The sequence below is a fragment of the Eubalaena glacialis genome, chromosome 4, assembly GCF_028564815.1.
Source record: "Eubalaena glacialis isolate mEubGla1 chromosome 4, mEubGla1.1.hap2.+ XY, whole genome shotgun sequence".
Lineage (NCBI taxonomy): Eukaryota > Metazoa > Chordata > Mammalia > Artiodactyla > Balaenidae > Eubalaena > Eubalaena glacialis.
Genome location: NC_083719.1, coordinates 174,466,113 through 174,493,845, shown reverse-complemented (window position 1 = coordinate 174,493,845; position 27,733 = coordinate 174,466,113). Strand labels below are relative to the sequence as shown.

Genomic DNA, 27,733 nt, shown 5'->3' with positions numbered 1-27,733 from the left:
GAATGTATTCAGTGAGCTAATGGAGTAAAATGCCTGGCATATAGTACGTGCAGAATAAGTGTGCCCTGTTCCAGGCCCAGAGTGCTCTGGAATGTGTCTCAAATTCACATGTACTTTCCTATCTTTAAAACTTTGCCGATGATCTAACTTATGCCTCACATGTCATTGTCCCATCACCCACACCTTGCAAACTCCTATGCATCCCTCAAAGCCCTCAAAGGTACCCTTCTTTTCTCTGTTTAAGCCCTGACCTGGGGAACTGGGACCATCTGGGACCTGGTTCTGATTGGGCCCACTGTGATGTGATGTGAGTTTCCAAAGGGCAGAGATTCCGACTGGCATGTAGTAGGCATGCAGTCAGAACTTGTTGAGTGAATGAATGAATGAGAGAATGAATGAAAGAGTGAATGAATGAATGAATGAATGAATCAGTGGTTATTTGGGAGGGGTGCCCAAAGTGGAGACCCAAGGCTACGCCAACCCTTAGGTGTCCGTACCCCCATCTCCCACGACCTCAATGGGCGGGAAGGGGCAGATAACGGGCGAGGAGGGGCTTCCGGGCGGGGTCTTCAGCCCTTCCGGTCCGGCCCCTTTAAGGGGCGGGGACAGCAGGGCGGGCGCTCGGAGCGTCAGGCCGGCGCGAAGATGGCGGTTTCGGTGGCAGGGCCCGGGTCGGTGGAGGCGCCCAGTTCACTGCTGCTCGTGGTGGGCGGCGAGTGCGGGTGCCCCGGGCTGCTAGCCTATGTGCTGGAGGAGCTTGAACGAGGTCGGGCCGGCCCGGGAACGCGGTGTCGGGGAGGCGGGCGCGGCGGCGCATCTCGGCCTAAGGGCCGGGGGATGGGGCGGGGGGCGGCTGGATCTGGGGGCCCCGGTGCCCCGATCCCCTTACCGTTAGGCACAGGGCGCAGGCAGAGGCCGTGGGTGCCCGCAGAGGAAACAGCGTTCGGGTTTGGGCTGGACTGCTCCGCCTCGAGCGGGTTGCAGACCGGGGAGGGGATACGGGCCCAGGCTTTGGGACCCACGCGATTGGGCAGCATGGGCAACGGCTCCGCTTCCCGCCCTCCGGGCCCTCCTCGAATCCTCGGGCCTTAGCAGCCTGGAAGTCCTGGAGGGAGGAGCAGGGATGGGGAGGCTGGGCCCGGAGCTCCGGGGCCTACTTTCCGCAACTCCATGAGGAACTGCTAATTGGGGTGTGGGCGGGTGCTGCCTGCTTAGGGGATTTGGCACCTGGGGATGTGAGTCATAGGCGTACCTGCAAGGTTTACCTGCAGCCACTTGGCACGGTGGGACCGGCAGGCGTGGTGCACCCCAAACCGTGATTGGAGGGCATTCATCCATCCCCCATCTCTCAGATCGGCAGGGCCTGCCGTCCGTGGCCAGTAAAATGGGACGGCAGCACACATCTCGGTTCACAGGATTAAGGAATGTCACCCCACAGGGCATCAGGGATAGCGTGGGGACCATGGGCAGGCTCAGTCCTGCCCTCACAGGACTAATGGGTGTGGTTGGGGGGGCGGGTACCAAAGTGAGTGAGGAGATGGACCAAGTTTTAAGCTCAGATGGTTACAGGAGTGTTCAGAGGATGCAAAGGGCTGAGAGGACATGAAGGGTGGGGAGAAGGACCTCTGGGCAGTGGGAACAGCTCACGCAAAGGCTCAGAGATGGGAACTGTGCCTGGCAGGGCTGAGGAACAGTGAAACCAGTGGTGGGGGTGGGAGGATGACGGAGGGGACAAGATGACTGTTTAGGAGGCCGGGACTTTCTTTCTGATGTCCTGAGTCTTCTCTGTAAAATGCCTGAGTTACACTTTGGGTTCCTTGAGGGTGGATGCAGTGGGCTCCAAAGGCACATTGGATGGTTCTGAATTTCCAGGCCGTCATGTGCAGGGGCAGGTTGAGGGGAGGGGCCTGTGGCGGCCCTCGCCAGCCATCCGCTAGTTATTGAAATATTCTGGGAGCTGGGAAGCCCAGCTGATTTCCTACCTCCCTTCCCCCCTCTCCCCACCAGGCATCCGGTCATGGGACATTGACCCTGGCGTCTGCAGCCTCGATGAGCAGCTCAAGGTCTTCGTGTCACGGCACTCGGCCACCTTTTCCAGCATTGTGAAAGGTGAGGCTGGGGACCCTGCATGCCCCAGCTCTCCCCTTCTGCTCATTCAGTGGACAGGTGTTCTTTGAGTGCCAACTCTATGCCAGGCATGGGGGTCAGGGAATGGCTGTAAGCAGCAACAGTAATAATACAACTGAGATCTACTGAGTGCAGAGCAGGGGCAGGCCCTGAGCCAGCACTCACTTCCTTTGGTCATCAGCAACCCACAAGGCAAGAACTTGTGTTTTTGTCCCCAGTTGACAGGTAAGGCAGTGAGGTGTGGGGGACAGGGAGACCTCTGAGGAGGGTCTTTTTGGATGAGAAGCAGCTGGGGCTGGTGTGTAGGGTGGAGGGAAGGGCCCAGTCAAAGGGACAGGACATTTGGAAAGTGAGGGGCTGCTGAGCGGGAATGGAGGGTGGAGTGTAGGCCTGGTGTGGCAGGGACTATGTCTGGTTTATGCTTGTGATTCCTTCACAGGGCCAGGTACACAGTAGATGCTCAATAGATGGGGAGCTGAGAAAGCAAGATCGAGGAGGGAGTTGGGGTTCCTGGGCCAGCCCCACATGTCCCGTGGCTCCCTGGGGATTCTGGGGTGACCGGGGTGAACAGAGCAGCTGCTGGGCGGGGCCTGGGTGTCGCCTGCAGCTCCCCCCTGCCTCAGCCAGCCTGTTGAGTCACCTCCAGGCCGCTGCAGGAGGGGAAGGAAGTGTCCGTCGCCTCATTGTCCTAGTGGTTCTGGGTGGCTTCCTGACCCTCACCATTTGGGGGAGCTGGAAATCCCATTCGCTCTGTGTGGCCTTGGCAGCCACTTCCCCTCTCTGTGCCTTAATTTCCCCACCTGAATGGGGCAATATCCGCACATGATAAGAAGCCCGTGATAAACTGATAAAGGGTAACCAGCAGTAGAGGGTCCTTGCCTCTCCAGACGCAGGGCCGGTAGCTTCATGTTTGAAACACATCTGGTCTCTGGGGGACAGATGAGGGTTCGGATCCCAGAATCAACCCCACTCCCCTCTTCGTGGCCCATGAGGCCTCCCTGCCCTCGGCTCCCTCCTGCTGCCCCTCGCTGCAGCCCCACCTGCCCCTTCCTGATCCTCAGACACAGAGAGCTCAGTCCTGCCACAGGGCCCTTGCCTATGTTGTACCCTTTTCCTGGTGTACCCTCCTTGGCCCTCCCTGGGCTCAGGCTCCTTGATTATAAAATGAGGGTGACAGTGCCGTCCCCCGCAGGGCTGAGAGCTGTGAATTGGGCCCTGCCAGCAGTGGAGGCCTTGTTGTCACTGCTGTTTCCAGCGTGAGGCCTGCCAAGGCGGTTTCCTGTTCTTGCCTCATCCTGACCTGCAGTTCTGCCATATGCCTGTTAATCCCTGGATGACCCTCTGGCTGGGGGTCCTGGGAAGTGGAGTCCTGGAGGGGCTCATGGCCGCCTGGGGTCACACAGTGGGGCAGGGTTTGACCTTGCCACAGGCTGACCCCCATGCATGTGGCTCAGCCCTAAACTCACAGGGCCCGGTTCCCCCACAGGCCAGCGGAGCCTGCACCACCGTGGAGACACCCTGGAGACGCTGGTCCTCCTGAATCCATCAGACAAGTCCCTGTGTGACGAGGTAGGCTCCTGGGGGGAGCGGGCTGCTGGGACGAGCACCATCCCCTGGCCTCACCTCACGTGTCCTTGCCTTCATGCTGCCTGAAATCCTCTTCTTGACACCCAGCAGCAGCGAAGCGTCCCCCGATGACTCCAGCCTCGATTTATTCCCTCCTCAGAGCTGATGGTGGGAGCGGGTGGAATCAGAAAAGGCTGGAGTTTGGGAGGAAGGAATGAGATAGGGAAGGGCTGGAGGTGGGAGGGCAGAACCCAACCGATGTTTGCGTCCTGTGTGTTCCCTTGGGCTGGGCCCCGCTAGTTGTCTGAACTGACTTAATACTTCTAGCTTGTGGACATCTGCACTCTTCTCTCAATTTCCCATGAGAAAGATGAACAAGATAGAGCCCTGGGACACCCCTCTAGACACTCTTGTACAGGTTGATTCCTCTGATCAAAAATGCTCCCTTTTGCCCCCTGAAGGGGCTCTGGAGGAGACAGAGCCAGACACAGGCCCCTCTTCCCCATGGCACCGGGGCTGGGCCAGAGGGAGAGGTGGGCTTCGGGGAGCCCAGAAAGGGTGTGCAGGGCTTCCAGGAGGAGGGGGCACTGGAGCTGGGCTTTGTAGAATGAGCAGGAGTTGGGAGCAGTGATAGGGGGTCGAGTGCAACAGGAGGCCCGTAGGCTACAATCCCGGCTTCTAGTTTAGTACTGGCCGGGCCGTCATGGGGACAGGAGTGGGTTGGTTATATATAGATTAGGGGCTGGGGACCACCCCAAAGAGGGGTGCTGACTATCTCACTGCACAGAATAGGGCCTTGAACACTCTCCCCCTCCCTCAGCTCCGGAACCTTCTGCTGGACCCTGCCTCTCACAAGCTGCTGGTGCTGGCTGGGCCCTGCCTGGAGGAGACGGGGGAGCTGCTGCTCCAGACAGGGGGCTTCTCACCCCGCCACTTCCTCCAGGTCCTGGGGGACAAAGAGGTAAGCCGCCCCCTCACCATCCTGCCTCTGAAGCCTGGCTCGTCCCCACTGGCTGAGTGGCTCCAGCGACCTGCTGTCCCCCTGAGCATCGTCCCTTCCTCCTCTGTGGAATACTGGTGGTGGCGTGTGCTCCTCCTGGGCCCAGTCCCATGACCCACTACAGTGTGTGGACCTGTAGATCAGCAGATGTCTCAGAGGCTTCAAGTGGCACCGCAGATTCTAGGTCCCATCTGAATGGGGGTCCCTTCTGAATCCCTTAGTCTGGGTGGGGCAAAATGAGCAAAAAACTGGCAAACCATGTTTGGTTTGATAAGAACCAGTACACAGGGATGGCGGGGGGGTGAGTGTAGAAGGTCTCTCTGGAGGATGCTGTGCTTTAGGAGTTGAGAACAGCAAGTGCAAAGGCCCTGGGGCAGGGAAGTGAGAGAGGGTGGGGGAGGGTAGAGGTGGACAGGTGGTGATGGGCCCTTCTGGGCTGTGGGGAAGGCTGGGTTTTTGTCCTGAGTGTGACAAGGGCAGGCAAAGGGCCTTAGTTTTCCCAAGGGGCTGGGTGTTGCCTGGTCCAGGTGACCCCTTAACCATTCCCCCCTCTACAGATCCGGGATCTCCTGGCCTCCACACCCCCGCCTGCAGACCCGCCCAAGCTCACCATCACCTGCCCGACCTTTGGTGACTGGGCCCAGCTGGCACCCGAGGTGCCCGGCCTCCAGGGCGCGCTCCAGCTGCGGTTGAACCCTCCAGTACAGCTGCCGGCCTCTGAGGGCCTGCGTGAGTTCCTGGAGTACGTGGCCGAGTCGCTGGAGCCGCCGTCCCCCTTTGAGCTGCTCGAGCCTCCGGCCTCCGTGGGCTTCCTCAGGCTCGCCCGGCCCTGCTGCTACATCTTCCCTGGCGGCCTTGGGGATGCTGCCTTCTTCGCCGTCAATGGCTTCACCGTGCTGGTCAATGGTGGCTCCAACCCCAAGTCAAGCTTCTGGAAGCTGGTGCGGCACCTGGACCGGGTGGACGCCGTGCTGGTGACCCACGCGGGCGCTGACAGCCTCCCCGGCCTCAACAGTCTGCTGCGGCGCAAGCTGGCGGAGCGTGATGAGGCGGCCGCTGGCGGGGGCTCTGGGGATGACCGGCTGCGCAGGCTGATCTCCCCCAACCTGGGCATCGTGTTCCTCAATGCCCGTGCCGCCGCCTCGCGGCTGGTACGCGGGGAGGATGAGGCGGAGCTGGCCCTGAGCCTCCTGGCCCGGCTGGGCATCACCCCCCTGCCTCTGAACCGTGGGCCGCTGCCGGCCGAGCCCACTGTGCTCTTCCAGAAGATGGGCGTGGGCCGGCTGGACATGTACGTGCTGCACCCGCCCTCGGCCGCCACTGACCACACGCTGGCCTCTGTGTGCGCCCTGCTGGTGTGGCACCCCGCGGGCCCCTCCGAGAAGGTGGTGCGCGTGCTGTTCCCTGGCTGCACGCCGCCCGCCCGCCTCCTGGATGGCCTGGTCCGCCTGCAGCACTTGGGGTTCTTGCGGGAGCCTGTGGTGACCCCTCAGGACCTGGCGGGGCCTCGGCGAGCTGAGAGCAAGGAAAGCGTGGGCTCCCGGGACAGTTTGAGGAGAGAGGGCCGGACGACGGCACCCTCCAGGCCCGCCCAGGAGCGCCCCGGGGTGGCCCAGAAGGAGCCACTGCGGGCTGAGGCCCCACGCAAGGCTGAGAAAGAAGCCAGGCCCTCCCGGGAGGTGAAGAAGGACCCCAAGCCGAGCGCCCCTCGGACCCAACCCCGGGAGGTGCGGCGGGCGACCTCCGCTGTGGTCAGTGGCAAGAAAGCAGGTGCCCAGGTGGCTCCCAAGCCCCGCAGAGCACCCAACACACCCCGCCCGGGTGTCCCACCAGCCGAGAATGGACCCCGCAGCCCACCTAGCTTCCGGTGCAGAGAGGCCAGCCCCGCCACGGAGACCTGCGGCTCCCCGGCCCCCCGGCTGGTGGCCACGCCCAGCCAGGAGAGCAGCCTGGAATTGGGGCTGAGCCCAGCCGGGGAGGAGGGCGGCAGCTTGGAGGAGAAGACCCTGGAGCTGCTGTTGGCCACCAGCACCCCCGAGCCATGCACACCCTCACCCGCCGGAGCCCACCAGGGCCCAACTGAGAGCAGCGGGCCACTGTCACTGAGCCCGCTGCGGGGTGGGGAGCCTGGGCCAGATGCGTCCCCCACAGCGACCACCCCTACAGTGACCACTCCCTCGCTGCCCGCCGAGGTGGGCTCCCCGCACTCCACAGAGGTGGACGAGTCCCTGTCCGTGTCCTTTGAGCAGGTGCTACCGCCACCACCTGCCGCCGCAAGTGAAGCCGGGCTGAGCCTCCCACTCTGTGGCCCTCGGGTGCTCCGCTCGGCCTCCCCACACGACGTGGACTTGTGCCTGGTATCACCCTGTGAGTTTGAGCACCGCAAGGCTGTGCCCATGGCGCCGGCACCTGTGTCCCCCGGCAGCTCCAATGACAGTAGTGCCCGGTCCCAGGAGCGGGCGGGTGCTCCAGGGGTGGAGGAGACGCCACCCACGTCCGTCAGCGAGTCCCTGCCTACCCTGTCTGACTCGGACCCCCTGCCTGCCGCCCCTGGCACCGCGGACTCGGATGAGGACACAGAGGGCTTTGGGGCCCCTCGCCGCGACCCACTGCCTGACCCGCTCAAGATACCCCCGCCACTGCCCACCCCACCTAGTATCTGCATGGTGGACCCTGAGATGCTGCCTCCTGAGCAGGCCCGGCTGAGAGAGGGCCTCGGCCGTACCCGGAAGCCCCTCACCCGCCCCAGCCGTGGCACCGCTGCCCCCAAAGCCACTCCAGTGACCGCTGCCAAGACCAAGGGGCTGGCCAGTGGGGACCGGGCCAGTCGGCCACTCAGCACCCGGAGCGAGCCCAGTGACAAAGGAAGTCGGGCACCCCTGGCCAGAAAGTCCTCAGTCCCCAAGACAACCACTCGAGGTCCATCCGGTAAGTACCTGGGGGTGGAGTCCTGCAGTGGGTTCCCTACCCAAGTCCTCTTGTTCCCTGCTTGCTGTGTGGTCTCAGCCATACGCACCACCCTCTCTGGGCCTCAGTTTCTCCAATAAAATGGAAGCTCTGGTCTGACTCTCTAAGCACTTGCAATTCCAAGGGGCTCAAGCAGTACCGTCAATGGAAATGTAATGTGAGCAACATCCATCGTGGTGAATTTTCCAGTAGCCACTGTAAGCAAAAAGAAACAGGTGAAATTAATTTTAATAGTATATTTTATTAAACTGATTTGTGTGGAGGGTCCCAAGACCACCCCCAGGTTGGATGATTGGCTAGGAGGACTCGGTGTATAGTCATACTCATAAGTTTATTACAACAAAAAGATACAGAGCAGGATCAGCAAAGGCAAAAGACATGGGGGAAGTCCCAGGGAAACCAGGCACAAGCTTCTGGAAGCCTCCTCCCAGTGGAGTCACATATCATGTGCTTGATTCCCTGAGCTCCAAGCTGTGACGACACGTGTGAAGTGCCGTCGATCAGGGAAGCTCCTTAGAGACTCAGGGCCCAGGGTTTCTATTGGGGCTGGTCGTGCAGGCACCCTCTATCTCACACGTACGCTGGAAAGGTTTTCAGGATCCTATTCTTGGACACCAACCGGGTGTCCCACAGTTGCCCGCAATTCTGACACTGTCCACCCAGAGACAGAATCACATTCCACAGGTAAAGGGCTCCGTCCCCCGAGCACCCTCCGCTTCAGGTGCCAGTCACAAGTCCAGGCTGTTACCCGTGCTTCTGACTAACTGGTTGTAAATCGGAGGTTCCCATGCCCCCCTCCTTCGGTTTGATTAATTTGCCAGAGCTGCTGATAAAACTCGGGAAAACCCATTTACTCACTAGATTACCAATTTAGTATAAAAGGCTCTTAAAGGATACAAATCAACAACCAGATGAAGAGGTACATAGGGCGAGGTCCCAAACAAGGGATCTTATGTCCTCATGAAGCTTGGGGCCCTGCATGGTAGCACAAAGCGTTCTGGTTCCCTGGTGTGGAAGCCCTCTGAAAAAGGGCCAAAAAGCTGCCTTTTGAGGCTTTTATGGAGGCTTCATTACATAGTCATGATTGACTAAATCATTGGCCAATGGCAATTGACTCAACCTGAGGCCCCTCTCCCCTGCCCAGAAGTCAGGGCGCAAGACTGAAAATTCTGACCCGCTAATCACAAGGTTGGTTCTCCTGGCAACTAGCCCCCACCCTGGGGTGGGATCCAAAGTCACCTTATTAACATAAACCCGGTTGTGATGGAAAAGGGTTTCTTATTAATAACAAGACACCCATTTCACCTTTTTGGCCCTAAAGTGTTTTCTGAAACTGAGGACTAGAGACCAAATATAACAAAGTATGCGCCCATTGTTCATATTGATCAGAAAATTCCAAGGGTTTTGGGAGCTGTGAACCAGGAACTGTGGATGAAGGACCAAATATATCTGAGAATGACCAAATATATGTATTTCTTATAAATCACGATACTGCAGTCCTCCCCCTGGTGGAACAGATCCCTTACAGCAAAGCAATCATACCTATCACAGCACTTATATTTGGGGTCGCATTTATTAGAACAGATGTAGCAATAGTACTGACATAACTAGGCCAGACATTTGGAGAAGCCGGTGTGGGGTAGGGATGGATGGATTGATTGAGTTTTGGCTGCGTTGGGTCTTCGTTGCTGTGTGGAGTCTTTCTCTAGTTGCGGCGAGCAGGGGCTACTCTCCGTTGCGGTGCGTGGGCTTCTCATTGCGGTGGCTTCTCTTGTTGTAGAGCATGGGCTCTAGGCACGTGGGCTTCAGTAGTTGCGGCACGTGGGCTCAGTAGTTGTGGTGCGCGGGCTCAGTAGTTGTGGCTCGCGGGCTCTAGAGCGCAGGCTCAGTAGTTGTGACGCACAGGCATAGTTGCTTCACGGCGTGTGGGATCTTCCCAGACCAGGGCTCGAACCTGTGTCCCCTACATTGGCAGGCAGATTCTTAACCACTGCGCCACCAGGGAAGTCCCGGGATCGATTTAGAGAAACGTCATTTGCTACTTGTACCTTACGATCAATTTGTGCAGAACTATTCAGCACAGAAATCAGCTGGTGATTAGCTAGGTCCTGCTCCTCCTCAGGCCAGTCATTTTCCACAGGTATTACCTCCTGAGGAGGCTTTAACTCAGGCTCTCAATACATCATCATCAATATCAGTGTTACCATAAGACTCATTTACATGAGGTAGTTGAATCTTACCAACGACAAGGTTACACTGTATCGAAATATGGTTACTGTACGATTCATTTTCATTACAGAACAAATCAGTAAGAGCTACAGACGTGTTCACTTTGCCTTCCCAACAGAATCTGCCTTTGCCCGTATACCAGATGGTATTAAGGACAGAGGTCGTGACCACTGGCCACGATTCAGTTAGCTCCGGATTCCAAGGTAACCAGGGACAAGTTCACAAGCTTATACTGAGTCTGATTTCCATTGTGTGTTGTATCGCAGGGCCCACCTCCCTCCTATGGGGAGGACACGAGTTGTATTTAGAATATTCCTATCCCAACTAACTGTGCTGCAGGGTGTATTTTATTTCTAGCTTTACTGGAGGTGTGAGCAGTCAGGGTGTGTCTGTGTAAATTATAAATGTCCCCAGAGAACTTCCATAAGCTTGGAGGGCCGTAACATTCCCATAGGTGTGTGCGCCCCTGAGCCTCAGCGGCTAGGATTGAGGGCCACTGCCCCGTGGCCACTTCAGCCTGCATATGTATTTACATAGTCAAGAGGCCTTGTTGGATCGGGGTGCACGGCTCTTCCCAATGCTAGTTCTAGCATATCCAGCATTATTGGCAGAGTCTGCCTGACCCACTTTGCTAAAACCTCATTCTCTTTCCAGGCTGGCTCCCATCCTTTGCCTTCCACCTGGAAGAGAACTCCCCCTAGTCTGCCTATTCTAATTAATCTTTTTCCTCTGAATGCCACTCCTCCTTAAAAACAAATTCCACTTGTCCTAGGATACCTACTAGCACCTATTTACCCTAAGGCTGTTTCTGGCTTGTGGGTCAGTGTTGTTGAATCCACCAGAGACGTTGTTGCCATTGTGTACTAGTGGCCTGGGTGCAGATAGGGTGCATGTTTTGCACCCCAAAATTTTGGGTCCCCCAGACTAGGCTTAGATGCATGGTAAGCACACCTAGATGTAATTTAATTTAGTTTGAGTATGCCATGAGGTTTCCCATGGCCTGCCTTGTCTCTCGTAGGGCCGTACCCCAGGGGAACTTGAGCTACCATGTGATGCCCACTGCTTTAATCCCATCAGGGACCCAGTGTTTTTCCCTATTTTGATGAATCGTTTTCCATCCACAAAAACAGGGTGACGTGCTCGTGCACAGCACACCCTCCCATGTTGGGCATGCTGCCATTATATTTTGTCCATCATAACCAGGGACCTTTCTAAGCAATTGATTGTCAAGATCTATAATTACACAGTGATTACATAGATCAGTCTGCTGGGAGCTATACACCACACAGTTAGAAGTCCCAGTAGGAAGCAGTTCCCAAATGTTGTCCTTTGTAGTAGATGTAGCCCGAAAAATAGGAGTCAGAACATACAGGCGCATCGCTAGAATTTCATTTAATCTTTTAACAGTTGGTCCTGTTCATTAATATATCTCAGGACCAGAATGTCTTTCCAGAGCAATGCCATTCAGGTGTGCAGGCTGCTTTTCAATCTTGTCAGGTCCCAAAATCAGGGCTGATCTCAGCAAACTAGCTTCAGCCTGCTGGGCATCTGGTATGCTTCTGCTAAGAGATTATATTATTCTCTTGCTCTGAGGCTCTCTCCAGGTGTTAATAAAATGTTGGATTTCCCTCATTGCATAACCCACTTATTCATCCCTTTACCCTCAGCTGTTATTTTTCCTCTCCATTTGTCGTTTATCTTTACCCACACTTTTCCACTCTTGGAAGGGACGTTAGTTTGGCCACTGTGCTGGTCCAGATTGCTGCCAGGAAACTAGGCTGGCAGGTGTCTCGCCTGCCCCGTCCACTGCCGCTCACATAGAGTAGGGTTACACAGGTACAGAACTAGTGGGCTCTTGCAACCGCTAGGCAGCACGGCAGCATTCACCGTCAGCACCAACTTTGCCAGAGGGGGTGAAGGCACATTCCGGGCCCATCAGGCCCTTAGGAATTCTGACATAAAGGTTTAAAGGTATAGTTACAGTTTCTTGTTTAGGAATCATCCCTGCTTCTGGCCCCCACAGTTGCATCCCTGGTTCTGGGACCACTGCATCGAGTAGGAGAAGAAAAAAAAAAGTTGCTCTGATGCGGGGAAGAATGATACAGTCGCATGAGCATCTTCCCCCACCCCGACTTGCCCACACCCCCAGAAAAGTGGAGGAATCTATCCAGTGGGGACCCGCCCTCAGCCCCACTCATGTTGAGTGTGAGCACATGCTCGTGACGGTGTGTAAGCCAGCCTCTCAAGCCTGTATCTCCCCTGGTTTTAGACAGCAAATGCTTCAGCCGCCCATTCCAATTTTCTATTAAACCATTACTCTGAGGATGATACGCAACACATCTGGTGTGAAATCTCTTGCCACTGTTGGACAGTATGGGCTGTAAAGTGCACCCCTTGGTCCGAAGAAATGTAACTCAGTGGCTCAAATTGTTACAGTATTTTCTGTTCCAATCTTACAGTATTTTGAGCATTTGCATCTACCATCAGGTATGCAAACCCAGTGCAGGGTGTCTGTTCCTGTTAGGGCTCATTGATAGCCCCCCGCCCCAGGGCTACTGGCTTTGGTCCAGTGTAATCCACTTGCCGGCTATGTGTGGGGCTCTGCATTGCTGCAGCCCTCTCCCCATGCCGACTCATTCATGGACCGCCCTCCCAAAACGTTCACTTGGTGGTTCAGTGACCTTCCAAACCTGGAAGGGGTTCTTCTGGTGTGCATTGACATGTCCTACTTTAACACGCCCCTTAAATTCCCAGAGTGATTTCCATAAGGCCGTGCCCCATGCAGGCACCCCTTTAATAGTCCAGGTTTCCATTGCCCACCTGCCCGACCACACAGCCACGCCATGGGCTGCGGCCCAGGAGTAAAAACCCAAACATAGGGGCTTTTACCATTGCTCAATTCTTCCACCACTGCTAGGGAAACAGCGTGCAATTCAGCCCACTGAGCCGATTTGTTCTTGCTGCCTCCAATCAGAGTCTCGCCATCCCCTGGTCTTAATGCAGCCGCTTTCCAAGCAGGTTACTATCCATTCATCTTGAAACTGCCATCCATAAAGCAAGCGCGCTTTGTGGTTCAGTTGAGAGCCATCCATAGGGCAAGGCCACGTGCCAGTCGGTTCCAGCAGCTCCTCAGGTAGCTCCAAAGTCGGTCCTAGAGGAAAAGAGGCTACGTGCTCATGATCCAGTGGGTGCCTCCCTGCATTCCCCTGGCAGCGTGCTCTCGGATGAACCATTTCTCTTTTTATTATGGAACACTTCTGGGCACTGCGTTCATTGGAGTGTTTCTCCAACATCACCCAAGACATTATGGGCATCTCAGGTTTCATGATTATTTTATGTCCATCAGTAATCTACGTGACCTCAATTAATGCCCAAGCGCAGGCTACTAATGGTCTCTCAAATACTGTGTATGGGCAGCAGCATCTCGGAATTTTCTGATGCAAAATCCCAGTGGTCACTGCTGGGAGGTGCTCGTGGGCTTTTGCCAGAAGCTCCAGTCTGCAGAGTATACAGAGTATGGCAGACACTTCCCAAATCATATCTGAGTGGGGGGTCGGCAGGGCCCAATGGCCAAGTTGAGAGGGCTGCCACCGTTTGTAATTCAGACACAACCTGCTCTCGTTCGGGTCCCCAACTCAGAGATTTCTTTCGGGTAGTCTTACAGATGGGAGCAACATTCCCAGATGAAAATCCAAATCAACCAACCAAACGCTGGGCTTCTTGTTTGGTCCTGGGGAGGACAGTGACAGCAGTTTATTTTTAGTCTCTTGTGGAATATCCCAGGTGGCCCCTGCCCAGGTTCTTCCTAAGAATTTGACTGTTCGGGCAGGCTTGGGGACCAGTGCTGGATTTATTAACCCACCCCAGTTGGTCATGTGCGTCACCATTGCACTCAGATCAGTCCTAGCCTGCCCTATTGTTTCCGCTATCACCATAACGCCGTCAGTATAGTGTATGATTACACTGGCGACCCGCATCAAGTCTGCGTCCCTTCTGACCAAATCACAACAGTACGCCAGTGAGTTCAGATACCTCTGTTGCAGCACAAGAAAGGTAAATTGGGATCCTTCCCATGTGAAGGCCAACTGCTGCTGGCTCTTTTCTGAGATCGAGACAGGGAAGAAAGCATTTATGCGGTCACTCACTGAGTAGCAGCCTCCTTGCATTTTCTGTGTGTCCAGAACGGCTGAGCTGATGGGTGGTACAACTTAGTTTAGGTCTCGATAGTCTACAGTTAGTCTCCATGAACCATCCTTCTTTTCCCCAGGCCACACAAGGCTATGGTACAGTGAATTCGTGGGTACCCACACTCCAGCTTCTAGCATATCATGAATTAAAGTAGTCTTCTCTTTTTGTCCACCAGGCATTCTAGATCACTCTGTGTTAGCCACCTGTGTGTGCTCGGGCAGTTCTAGCAGCTCCCATGTGGCGCCCCCAATTAAAACTGGCCGGAGGGCGGACTTACAGGCCTCTGCTTTACAATATTAAGTAGGGGAGGCAATCCCCAGTCAGCCATAATCTCCATCCCAGTAATACAGTCAGGTAAAGGAGATATGACCACCTCACACAAAATCTGTTCACTCACCCCAGTTTTCATCCAAATGTTCACCTTAATCCCATCAACGTTTGCATCTCCAGTTCCTCCCAGTCTAACCTTAGCCCCTGCTAAGACTTCACCAACAGGTGTTGGAATCACAGTGCTTTGGGCTCCTGTATCTAGGAATCCTGGGAAAGTCTCCTCCCTCTCCTGGCCGTTTTCTCCACGCCTGTGCAGATGGCCTTGGGTCCCCACCCTGGGGGTGGAGCCAGAAGATCCTGGCCTCTGCTTTAGTCTTTATCTTGATTAATCTGCCTAATCCTCACCCCCAGGGGATTCCTGGTCAGGTTTCTCATTGTAATCTTTGCCTCCTGGCTTTCGAAATCCCTCCAAACTAGAGTAAATAGTGGACTTGTTTGTGGCCCTTTAACAAAACGTTGGGGGCCGCACTGGTCCACCCAATCTCTGGTAGTGCTGCATCTGTTGCCGAAAACTCGGCTTCTGTGAACCAGTGCCACATTGAATCTTGCAGGGAGAGTTTTGGGTGAAGTAGAAAAGAATAGCTTTTTAAAAAAAGAACAACTTTATTGCTTTGCCAGGCAGAGTGGGGCACAGTGGGCTCATGCCCCTGAAAAACTGTGTCCCCCAACCCAGGGGGGATTTGGTGAGGAGTTTTATAGCAGTGGTTCAAGGGCGGGGTTGTTGATAAGATTAAGTTGTGGGGGGGGCGGGGGCCTGTACTCCTTTAATCCCATCTCAGGTAATCTCTTGATGAGCTTCTCTGGTTCCTTTCATCTGGCCTCAGATGCTGTTCTCTGGAATGAATATTGCTGACATCTTCCATTTGTTGGGGGTTTTAGTTCTGTAAAGAGCTCAAAGATATTGTTAATGTGTATCCCTTGAGGGAGGACCCTGCCCCAAGGCTGCACTATTGTTTCTTGGCGGCTCCACCCTTGTCTCTGCATCCCTTCCCTTCCCTGATTAGCAACTGTTTGAATCTGCCCTTTGGGACTCAGGGAAGGTCATGGAGGCTGAGTCTGTTCCCTACAAACAAGGAATGGGGGACACAGAAAGGCTTCCGTGCCCAGGAGCCCCACAGGGTCCTGCTCGGTTTCACCTGTTTCAACTCTATCAGTGTCTGCTTTATTCATTCTATGTTTCAACAGCCATCTGAAGACTACCACTCCACTCGGTCAAGTCCCTTGACTCTCCCCTTTGTCTCTCCCCGTTTTCTTAATTACTGTAATGTTCTTGGTGTCATCAGGGAAGCTGAGATAGCAGATCTGATAAGGCTTCTTGAACTGTTGTTCAGTTTTGTAGCAGTAAAGTTCCATGGGGTGCCCATGCAACAAGGGTCCCGTTAATCACAGCATTTACCAAAACCTGGGTAACAGGCATATTCAGTGGGTGAATGTCCCAGTTATAAAGCTAATCCCACATGGCTTGCATAGGAAGCATCTCAGCTGCTTCATCTGGGGTGTCCCACTTGGCATTTATGGGGTGAGTTGGGCAGTCCCCCCTTCTCAGGATAAACACACGTTTCAGTGGCGTTTATCCAGTCGACCAGCCTGGTTATTCCTTCGGGAATAACCTCCTGTGTGTCTGGAACAATCTGTGATTGTTCAGTAGTGAGCTTCGGGTCCTGCATCAACCCAGATGTGCTCTTCTGCTCTGCAGCCTTCAAAACCAAAGACACAGCCCCCAAACTGGTTACTCCCACGATCCATTTTGGTAAAGGTTCTTCAGGAAACTGATGATACCAGTCTACAAAGTGAGTCGGTTTCTTTACACTCTCTCCCCTGGTTTTAGTTGTTTCTTGGTTTTGCCCTCCCCCTACATTAACTACCTTCTTGGTGACCAGAGACCTTAGAGGTATTTCCTCTTGCCCCTGCATAATTTTTCCCTCTCTGAGCGGCTTTGAGGCTAATGGCCAAACCTCAGATCTACCCAAATCTAAACTTGGTTCAACATCAAGACCCGAACGAGCACTTTTTTTAACTTTCATTTTGGCTAATAGAGATAACAATAACCAGGAAGCTGTGTATTCAGCATGCTGCTTATAATTTTGCATTTCCTTATATATCCAGCGAGCCAACTCCTTGGGTGTTGCGTCTACTACCATTTCTACATTCCATTGGTAACTTTTACCTTTAGTAACTGGTCACAGTGCAGCTGCAGTTTCATACTGTGGGTGACTAGGTAGCTATCTGGGGATCAGCGTTTGCTCATTCCCCACCCTTTTATCCTTTCTCTTTAAAAAACACATGTTTCTGTGAGCCAGGGTCATTCTAGCAAATCCCACTCCTGACACCAACCAAAAAGGGTTCCTGGACCCAGTTCCACTGTGTGTGTGTCTGTGTGTAGGTTTCCCCACACCAACAAGCAATTCTTGGATGCCAGCAGGGTGTCCAGGAATTCAAATCAATTCTGACACTCTCTACCCAGAGATAGAATCACATACCACAGGTAAAGGGCTCAGTCCCACAAGACCACCCTCCACTTCAGACGCCAGTCACAAGCCCAGGTTTCTACCTGTGCTTCTGACCAACTGGCTGCAAACTGGGGGTTCTGATGACCTCCTGCAACTCAGGATGCCGATTGCAAGTCGAGTTTGTTACCTGTGCTTCTCACTGACTAGCTATAAATCAGAGGTTCCCATGACCGCCTCCTTGGGTTTGGTTAATTTGCTAGTGCAGCTTACAGAACTCAGGAAAAACCCATTTACTCCGTAGATTACCAATTTATTACATATAAAACACTGTTAAAGGATACAAATCAACAATCAGTTGAAGAGATACATAGGAGGAGGTCCCAAACAAGGGATCTGATGTCCTCCGGGAGCTTGGGGCCCCACACAGTGGCACGTAGAAGCACTCTGGTTCCCTGATGTGGAAGCTCTCTGAAAAAGGGCCAAAAAGCTGTCCTTTGGGACTTTTATGGAGGCTTCATTGCATAGTTGTGGTTGACTAAATTATTGGCCAATGGCCATTGATTCAACCTCAAGCCCCTCTCCCCTCCCCCAAAATCAAAGGGCAAGACTGAAAGTTTCAACCTCTTAATCATATGATTGGTTCTCCTGGCAACCAGCCCCCACGCTGGGGTGGGATCCAAAGTCACCTTCATTAGCAGAAACCTTGTGTTGGAAAGGGCTGGTTTTGAATAACAGGCACTCATTTCACTTTTAAGGCCCTGAAGTGGTTTCAGGAACCGAGGACAAGAAACCAAGTATTGTAACAAAAGATGCTCCCATTGCTCTTACTGATCAGAAAATTCCAAGGGTTTTAGGAGGTGTGAGGCAGGAACTGTGGATAAAGACCAAATACATCTGAGAATGATCAAATTTTATATGTATATTTGGAAGGGTTCCCACCATTTCCCAAATGATAAGAAGAGTGGCTCACCACGCCTACACTGCTTGTACAGCAGTGTAGTTTATGCTGTACACTTGCTCATCCCTTCCTGGGGAGTCTGGAATTTTGGAAATGGTGGGAACCCTTCTGAAATCCAAGTTCCCAGAAGGCAGCCAAGGGCCAACCTGTCAGCTTTCTAAGGATAGCAGTCTTGGGCTTGCTGTGCTTTTTTTTAAATTTTTTTTTCCAATTCTTAAAAATTGTGAAAAAAAAAAAATTGTGCTAAAATTAATGTAACATAAAATTGACTACCTTAAGCTATTTTTAAGTGCACGGTTCAATAGCATTAAGTACATTCATATTGTTGTACAACTATCACCACCATCCATCTCCAGAACTTCTTTCATCTTGTGGAACTGAAACTCTGTCCCCATTAAACACTAACTCCCCATTCCTCCCTGTCCCCAGCCCGTGGCAACTACCATTCTACTTTGCGTCTCTGAATTTACTATTCTAGGGACATCATATAAGGGGAAACATATAGTATTTGGGGTTTTTTGTAACTGGCTTCTTTTACTTGGCATATTGTCCTCATGCTTTATTCATGTTGTAGCATGTGACAGAGCTTCCTTTTTTAAGACTGAATAGTATTCCATCATATGGATGGACCACATATTGTTTATCCATTCATCCATTGATGGATACTTAATTTGCTTCCACCTTTTGGCTATTGTGAATAATGCTGCTATGAACCTGGATGTACAAATACCTTTTTGAGACCCTTGCTTTCAGATTTGGTGTATGTACTCAGAAGTGGGATTGCTGGATCTTATGGTGATTCTATTTTTAATTTCTTGAGGAACTGCCGTACTGTTTTCCACAGTGGCCGTACCATTTTACGTTCCACCAACAGTGCACAAGGGTTCCACTTTCTCCACATCCTTGCCATCACTTGTTATTTTATGGCTTTTTGATAGTAACCATCCTAATGGGTGTGAGGTGGTATCTCACTGTGGTTTTGATTTGCATTTCACTAATGATTAGTGATGTTGAGCACCTTTTCATGTGCTTGTTGGACATTTGTGTATCTTTTTAGAAATGTCCTTTGCCCATTTTTGAGTCACGTTGTTTGTCTTTTTGTGGTTAGGTTGTGATAGTTCTCTATATATTCTGGATATTAATCCCTTATCAGATAATGATTTGTAAATATTTTCTCCCATTCTGTGGCTTGCCTTGTTACTCTGTTGATAGTGTCCTTTGATGCACAAAATTTTTTGATTTTCATAAAGTTGAGTGTGTCTATTTTTTCTTTTGTTGCCTGTGCTTTTGGTGTCATTGCCAAATCCAGTGTCATGAAGCTTTTGCCTTATGTTTTCTTTTAAGAATTTTATAGTTTTAACTCTTATATTTTGCTTTTTGAGTTAATTTTGAGTTAATTTTTGGATATGGCACTAAATAAGCATTGAGCTTCATTCTTTTGCATGTTGATATCCAGTTTCCCAGGGCCATTTGCTGAAAAGACTGTCCTTTCCCCATTGAATGTTCTTGGCACCCTTGTCACAAATAATTTGACCATATATGTGACAGTTTATTTCTGGGCTCTCTATTCTATTCCATTGATCTATATGTCTGTCTTGATACTAGTACCACATTGCCTTGATTACTATAGCTTTGTAGTAATTTTAGAAATCAGGAAATGTGAGTCCTCCAACTTTGTTCTTCTTTTTCAAGGTTTCCTTGGCTACTTGGGATCCCAATGAGCTTTCATATGAATTTTAGAATGTATTTTTTCTATGTCTGAAAAAAAAAATCACTGGGATTTTGATAGGAATTGCATTGAATCTGTAGATCACTTTGGGTAGTGGTGGCATCCTAACAATATTAAGTCTTCCAATCTATGAACATGGGATATCTTTCCATTAATTTACGTTCTCTTTAGTTTCTTTCAGTAGTGTTTTGTAGTTTTCGTGTACAAATATTTTACCTCCTTTTTAAGTTGATTCCTAAGTATCTCATTCTTTTTATGCTATTGTAAATGGAATTGTTTTCTTAATTTCCTTGTTGAATTGTTCACTGTTAGCGTATAGAAATGCAGTTGTTTTTTGTGCATTAATATTGTATCCAGCTATTTTCTGAATTCATCTATTAGTTCTAACAGGTTTCTTTTTTGTGTGTGGAATCTTTAGGATTTTCTACACATAACATTATATCATCTGTGAACAGAGATAACTTTACTTTTTCCTTTCTAATGATTCTTCTTTAAATGTTTGGTAGAAAACCAGTGAAGCCCCGGAGGTTTTGATTACTGATCCAATCTCCTTACTATTTATAAGTCTATTCAGATTTTCTATTTCTTTGTGAGTCAGTCTTGGTAGGTTTTGTTTTTCTAGGAATTTGTACATCTCTTCTAAGTGATCCAGTTTGTTAGTGTATAATTGTTCATAGTACTCTCATAATGCTTTTTATTTATGTAGGATTGGTAGTAACATCCCCACTTTCATTTCTGATCTTACTAATTTGAGTCTTCTCTCTTTTTCTTTTTTTTTTTGTTTGTTTGTTTGTTTAAAATGGAAAGTTTATTTGCTCAGTACACCAAATAGAATGCAAGCACTGTCATGACAAATACACAGAAATATGCAGATCAACATAAAATAGTAATTTAGTTTAAATGAAGGGAAATCTCTTTAAATGTTATGACATCGTACTCCCAAGAATTTTTCAGTTAATTATACATTTCAATAAAATAAACAGTAATGAATTAAGTGGAACTTAGCTTTATGAATTTTTCTTAAAAATAAAAATCCAACCCCATTAATCCATGCCAGTTAAACACTCTAACTAAAATCTTCAAGTAAGTGCAAAAGGAGATGGAGTTAGTTACCTTTTTTGCTTGAACAGTCCCAAGGAAAATGGTTACTACAAATACAGCAGGCAAACTGTTAAGACCGACCGATCTAGAACATAGTGTTGAACTAATTTCAGTCTCAAGTTGTGCTAAATGCTCATCATTAGTATGACACAGTTTGGTCCATGATATGGTTTAATGCCAAGACAGATCCCAATTTGTTACAGAAACACATAGACTACTGTTGCTTTTTTTTGTTTTGTTTTTAAATATATATATATTTTAAAAGCCAGGTATACTTCCACATACAAAGGCAGGTTTTCCCAGGAGGGATTTACAGAAAGTAGTCTGGGGTGCACCGGGTCACATGAGGCTCTCCACGATGAGGTGCTGGGTCAAACTGAAGGAAGGAATACTTCAAAGTGTCATCTAATTCCATGATAGCAGCCTGGTTCCCACAATGATAACAGTAATTGGGTGCACTGAAAATGGTAACCACATTCCAATCGTGACACCAATTGTATCCCTCCATTACAAGTTGGTGAGCACGAGAAACCAGTGAGACCACTGGCATGGTTAAATGTTTCAGAAATATCTTGTCCAAATGTGTAGCCAGCACTGCGTGGTGAAATACCCCACCCACCACGATCATCTGGATCTGACCGTAACGGATCACACGTTGGGCCCTTATGCGCTCTTTCTCTCTTTTTCTTTCTTAGTCAATCTAACTAAAGATTTGTCAATTTTGTTAATCTTTTCAAAGAACCAACTTATGGGTTTGCTGATCTTCTTCTGTGTTGTTTTTCTACTCTCTATTAAAATCTTTGCTCTAATCTTTATTATTTCCTTCCTTCTGCTAGCTTTGGATTTACTTTTGTTCTTCTTTTTTCAGTTCCTTAAGTTGTAAAGTTAGGCTGTTGATCTGAGATATTAATAAAAGTGTTTATACCTATAAACGTCCCCTTTATCACTTCTTTCCCACAAAAAGATTCTCTTTGTCTTTATCTTTGAACAGTTTGATTATCATGTGTCTCAGTCTGGTTCTCTTTGAATTTATCCTATTTGGGGTTCGTGGAGTTGCTTAGATGTTTATGTTCATGTCTTTCATTAAATATAAGAAGATTTTGGCCATTATTTCTTGAAATAATCTTTCTGCCCCTTTCTCTCTCATTTTTCTTCTGAGACTCCCATAATGTGTATGTTGGTCCTCTTGATAGTATCCCATAGGTCCCTTAGGCTCTGTTCACTTTCTTCAATTATTTTTCTTTCTGTTCCTCAGACTCAATAATTTCCATTGCCCTGTCATCAAGACTGCTGATTCTTCTGCTTGTTCAAACCTTGAGTGGAATCTTTCTAGTGAATTTTTCATTTCAGTTATTGTACTTTCCAGCTCCAGAATTTCTTTTCATTTACTCTTATGTTTTCTGTCTCCTTATTGATATTTGTATTTTTTCCATACATTGTCTTCTTGGCTTTTTCCACATCTTCCTTTAGTTCTTTGAGTATCTTTAGGGCAGTTTTTTAAGTCTTTGTCTGGTGAGTCCGCCATTTGGTCTCTGTTAAGGACGGTTTCTGTTAAATTTTTTTCCTTTCACTGGGCCATACTTTCCTGTTTATGTACCTTGTGATTTTTTTTTATTGAAAACTGTACATTTGAATCTAATAATGTGATAACTTGAGATCCAAAATTTCCCCTTCCCCAGGGTTTGCTGTGGCTCTTTCCTTTGTTTGATTATTGTGGGCTGTCTCTGTGCTGGGGATCAGTCTGTGGTGTAAACTTAGGGTGTTCTCATGTCTTTTCTGATCCTGTACCTTTCGCTGGGCATCTGTGGTTGCTTTCTAAATTCCCCTGTATAGTAGTTGCTTTTGAGTGTCCTAGTGCTTAAATGTTTGGCTCCCGAAAGGGGAAAAAGAAAAAAAATGAAGGTGGAAGAAAAGAAGAAGAAAAAATTTACAGTCCTTTAAGTCCCATGTAAATTGCTTCAAACTTATGCTGAGGGGCTGCCAGCACAACTGTCTAGATGGGGAGCAGAGTCTTGGAGCTTCCTACTGTACCATCGTCCCAGAATCCTGCTGTGTTCATTCTTTCCTGCATACTACTATATCAAAATGATATTTCAGCATGTAATCCATATAAAATATTACTAGATAGTTCCCTTTTCTCTTTCCACACTACATCTTGGGAGCCTGGTGCGTGTTTTGCACTCCCAGCATGCCTTGGCTCACACCACGTTCCAGTGCTTGGTGGCCACTGCATCAGTCAGAGCAGGTCTAGAATTACTGAGGGAGGGCTGGTGAGAAAGCAGCGACAACGATGACAGTCATAATAACTCCAGGTCATGTTCACTGAGCGCTTGCTCTGGACTGAGCCCTATTCTCGTTGCCTGGGGTGGTCCTGCCCTCCGGGAGCTGACAGGCATCTCCAGCTTCTCTCCCCATGTGGCTTGTCCTCAGCTCCTGGCCACCCTGGTCTCTTGATTGTCTTCTAGCCTCAGCGCCCCCCTGAGCCACCACTTCTTGTCTTTCCTGGGCAGATCCCAAGAGAGGCATCTGATGGGCCCTTGTGACCTTTGGCAGGTCAGGGGTTCCCAGCACAGTGGCAGGGAGAGAGAGAGGGTGGCCCCTAGGGCCCGTGGACAAGGCTGGTACCCGGAGGCTGGGGATCATCTGAGACCTTCTCTTCCTGGGCATCTGGCTGGCCTCTTTCCAAAGGCCACAGTCTTGGCCACTCAGGGTCTCCTGCTCCCACGGCTTCTGATAAACCAACCATCGACATTAGTGTCAGCAAAGCCTGTCTTAAAGGGCCAGAGGGTAAGCATTTTCAGCTTTGTAGGACAGATGGTCTCTCTCTCAGCTACTCAGCTAGCTACTCACTCAGCTAGGTGTTGTAGCACAAAAACAGCTCAGTAAGTACTCAGTGGGTGTTCTAGTAAAACTGTGTTTCCAGAAGCAGGCAGTTGCCATATTTGGCCCACAGGCCATAGCTTGCCGGTCCCTGCTCTACCCCTGTCCTCCTGCCCCATGGCTTCTGCCCACATTCCCTTTGTCTTCACTTTGCTGTTCTGCCTCTGCTGTTCCTGCCCCCCTCTCGCCTTCCACAGCCACGGTGGCTTTCCCTTCCTGGGGCACCACTCAGGGTCCTCGACACCACTGTCCCCAGTTGTGAGTGAGGGGCGCTACTTGCCAAAGCTGGGGGTTTCATTCATTCTGCAAATGCCCCAGCAGCCCTCTGGGCCCACACCCTAGTCTGGGCAACTTTTATGATCTTAAGACACCAAACACTTGGCAGGCTTCCTGTGCCCAAGACCTGGCTATGTCCTCAATCAGTTGATGAGTTCACGGGCCCAGGAGTGGTGGCCTTGTCCCCCTTGCACAGGCTTTGGGTTCAGGGCGTGAACAAGGCCCTGAGAGCAGCTGCCCCAGCTCCATCCAGGCTGCCCAGCCTGCGTCACCCTCTCTCAGCTCTCCTTCCTACACCCACTCTGGCTCCCTGCCAACCTTGAGGGCAGGGATTTTTGTTTGTTTTGGTCACTGCCGTGTCCCCAGGGTGCGGTGCCCAGGAGAGTTTGATAAATGCCCGATTGGCTCCCCTTGAGTAATTAAACAGGTGGATGCTGCTGAGAATTCTAGGTACTGCTGCTTTAGGAACTCAAGCTCTAAAACCCCCTCTTCCAGGGAGCCCTCCCTGGCTGCCCCCTCCCTCAGGCCCTGGGGATGTCTGTGTCCAGGGACTGGCTAGGGAGTGTCCAGGCACTGAGGGGTTGGCTGGGGTGTTTGCAGGACAAGCCAGGGAGAGCTTGTCAACCATAAAATGGAGATCAGGCTTCCTGCCAGGGAGGGAGCCACTCAGAGAGGTGCAGGTGGAGCTGGGAGCCTTGTCCCGGGCCCTGGGTCTCAGCCCCTCCCTGTCCCCAGAGCTCACGACTCACCCCATCCCTCTTACCCACAGGGTCAGCTGGCAGTCGGCCAGGAGGGTCACTGGCCCCGCCGAGCTCCCCCGTCTACCTCGACCTGGCCTACTTGCCCAGCGGGGGCAGTGCCCGCCTGGTGGACAAGGAGTTCTTCCGGAGGGTGCGTGCGCTCTGCTACGTCATCAGTGGCCAGGACCAGCACAAGGAAGAGGGCATGCGGGCTGTCTTGGATGCACTTCTGGCTGGCAAGCAGCAGTGGGACCGTGACCTCCAGGTGCGTGACGACCCGGGTGTGAGACAGTCCCGATGACAGCAAATGTCACTGGGACATTGCCCAAGCTCTTGGCACTGGGCAGGGTCAGCGCTTCCCGTTGTCTTCCTGCTGAACCCACGCTGTCCTGTGAGGTTGGTGTGACCTTCACCAGCATCCAAGGAGGGAGTGGGGCTCAGAGAGACTAAGCCATGTCCCCAAGGCCATGCGGCAATGAGGTCAAATGCAGGAGTCCCACCCAGCTCTCGGGACTCTGTTCCTCTTACATCCACTTCCTTGTCTGCCACAAACCTGGGTGAGGTCGCAGGGTGGGGCTGGTTTGATCACCTCGCCTGACCCCTGGCACTGAACCTCCCTAATGTTATAAGAATCAGCCAGGAGGAATAGGTGAGATGTGTGGTGTCTACACAGCTAAGAACGTTGAGAATTGACCCTGAGGGCTGGGGTTGTCCCCATGGGAAGCCTTGAAATAGAACCTTGAAGGGTGAGGTGAATTTGGATAGAAGGAGCTTCCAGATACCTGGCCGCCCACTCAGCCTGTGAGTGTGCTGACACCCAGCCTTGCACGCAGCTTATGGAGCAGCTGGGAGGGAGCGTCCCGGGCAGAGGGCGCAGCGTGGGCGAAGGCCAGTGGCGGGAGCAAGCTTAGTGTATTCAGGGAGCTGGAGGGAGGCCTGGGCAAGAGAAGAGGGGGAGATGGCAGCGGTGGGGGTGGGCGGGAAGCACGGAGAAGAATTCGCAGAAGAGTGGTCCAGTCTCCTGGGTTGTGAAAGGGTCCTTCGGGTGCCATGGGAAGGAGAAGGGACTTCGGGGACAGGCTGGCCGCCGGCTGCAGACATCCAGGCCAGAGGTGATGGAGGCGGAGACAAAGGCGGTCAGAGAAGAAGGGCCTCAGATGCCTTGGGGCTGGGCCGGGAGGGCAGAGGGCGCTCCCCCTCACCGTTGGTCCATCTGTCCCACCCACAGGTGACCCTGATCCCCACCTTCGATTCGGTGGCGATGCACGAGTGGTATGAGGAGACGCACGCCCGGCACCAGGCGCTGGGCATCACGGTGCTGGGCAGCAACAGCACTGTGTCCATGCAGGACGAGGCCTTCCCCGCCTGCAAGGTGGAGTTCTAGCCCCGCCCCCAGCACCACCCCCCGCCCCGAGTCCGCCACAGTCCTGAGGTGCACCTGTGTCAGAAATAAACCAGGTACTCCGCGCGGCTGTGGCCTCAGTTCCTTCTGCCGGCAGGAGACTTGGCAGCACCCCGGATGGTCATTGCTGCCATGTGGGTCCCCAGTTTTGGGGGGGGACAGCTTCTGTGGAATCCCCAGTAGCCTCCAGGTCAGGCATGCTCTGGCTTCCGTGTCACAGATGGGAAAACCCAGGCCCAAGGGAGGCAGTGCCTCTCAGGTGATGACCCCTGGCCAGTGGAGCTCGCTGCTGACCATGGCCCTCCAGCCCATCCCAGCGGCCGTGAGGGCCCCGTTTTATAGACGGGAAAGGCAGCTGCCAGACCCCGGCCACACAGACCATTTAGTGGCCTAGCAGAGATTTGAACCCCAGTCTCTGTGCTCCAAAGCCATTAAACAAAAGTTGCCCTCTGTTCCTAGGGATAATTGGGACTCGTGGCAGGAAAGTCTCACTCTACAGCAAGGTCTTAAAAGGTAATCTGAGGGAATTCTCTGGTGGTCCAGTGGTTAGGACTCAGTGCTCTCACCGATGTGGCCTGGGTTCAATCCCTGGTCAGGAAACTAAGATCCCACAAGCCACTTGGCTTGGCCAAAAAAAAAAAAGCAATCTGAAACTTAAAAGCTACAAAACATCAATTTCCTGATGAACCCCCTCCCTGATCTCTCTATTCTGCATGTACAGAAACACCTAGATAGTGTTTTCAATAAGATGCCATCTGCACTGGGTTGAATGGTGACCTTAGAAAACTTATGACCAAGTCCTAACCCCTCAATACCTACCCCCCTTTTCTCACGAGGAAAGACTTCTTAGTCCAGGGTCTCAAGATGGGTTACTGTTTATACATGAGGTTGTATCACCCTGATTTTTCATCTTGGCCAAACTGTTGAGTACATACAGGTGCTGCCTCCTTGTTCTGATTTCATTTCTTTCCAGGGAGATTTTCTTATATTTATTTTCAATTAGCTGGTTCACTTTTTTTTATTAGACATTTGTCTTTTTCTCATTCATATATCATAATTCCTTTTTTTTTTAATAGGGACAACAAACTTGTTAAAAATTTTAATTGCAAACAAAAACACGTAACACAGGGACTTCCCTGGTGGTCCAGTGGTAAAGAATCTGCCTTACAATGCAGGGGACGCAGGTTCAACCCCTGGTCAGGGAACTAAGATCCCACATGCCGTGGGGCAACTAAGCCTGTGCGCCACAACTACTGAGCTCACACGCCTCAACTAGAGAGCCTGGTGCTGCAAACTACAGAGCCCATGCGCTCTGCAGCCCGCGCACCACAACTACAGAGCCCACATGCCCTGGAGCCTACACACCACAACTAGAGAAGAGAAAACCTGCTGCCACAACTGGAGAGAAGCCCGTGCGCTGCAACAAAAGATCCCGTGTGCCACAACTAAGACCTGATGTGGCCAAAAGTAAATTAAATAAATAAATATAAATATTTTTTTTAAATCCTCAAGAAAATATTAAAAAAAAAACACACGCATAACATAAAATTTACCATCTCAACAATTAATAAACTTTTGCGTTGTACATTTTTTTCCAAATTTACCTTTCAGTTTTGTTAATGAGTGGTTTTGCTGTAAACATTTTATTTTTATCATTTTCAAGCCACAGTTCTTTAAATGTCTCTCTTTTGTGCTTTTAGAGGCCCTTCCACAGTTGGCACAAATTCTCCCAGGGTTTTTTATTTCTGTTTATTTTTACCCACCTAGGACTTATTTTGGGATGAAGAGAG

General features: G+C 51.1%; 1 protein-coding gene across 1 annotated transcript; it reads left to right on the top strand.

The window, feature by feature from the left end:
- The first annotated feature begins 634 nt into the window (after window positions 1-634).
- MAP1S (microtubule associated protein 1S) lies at window positions 635-27,489 on the top strand. The gene is made up of 7 exons (XM_061190255.1): window positions 635-766; window positions 2,008-2,109; window positions 3,614-3,696; window positions 4,514-4,654; window positions 5,251-7,621; window positions 24,571-24,806; window positions 25,770-27,489. Exons 1-7 carry the CDS (start codon window positions 646-648, stop codon window positions 25,923-25,925), a joined length of 3,210 nt encoding a protein of 1,069 aa, XP_061046238.1. The 5' UTR covers window positions 635-645; the 3' UTR covers window positions 25,926-27,489.
- The last annotated feature ends 244 nt before the right edge of the window (window positions 27,490-27,733 follow it).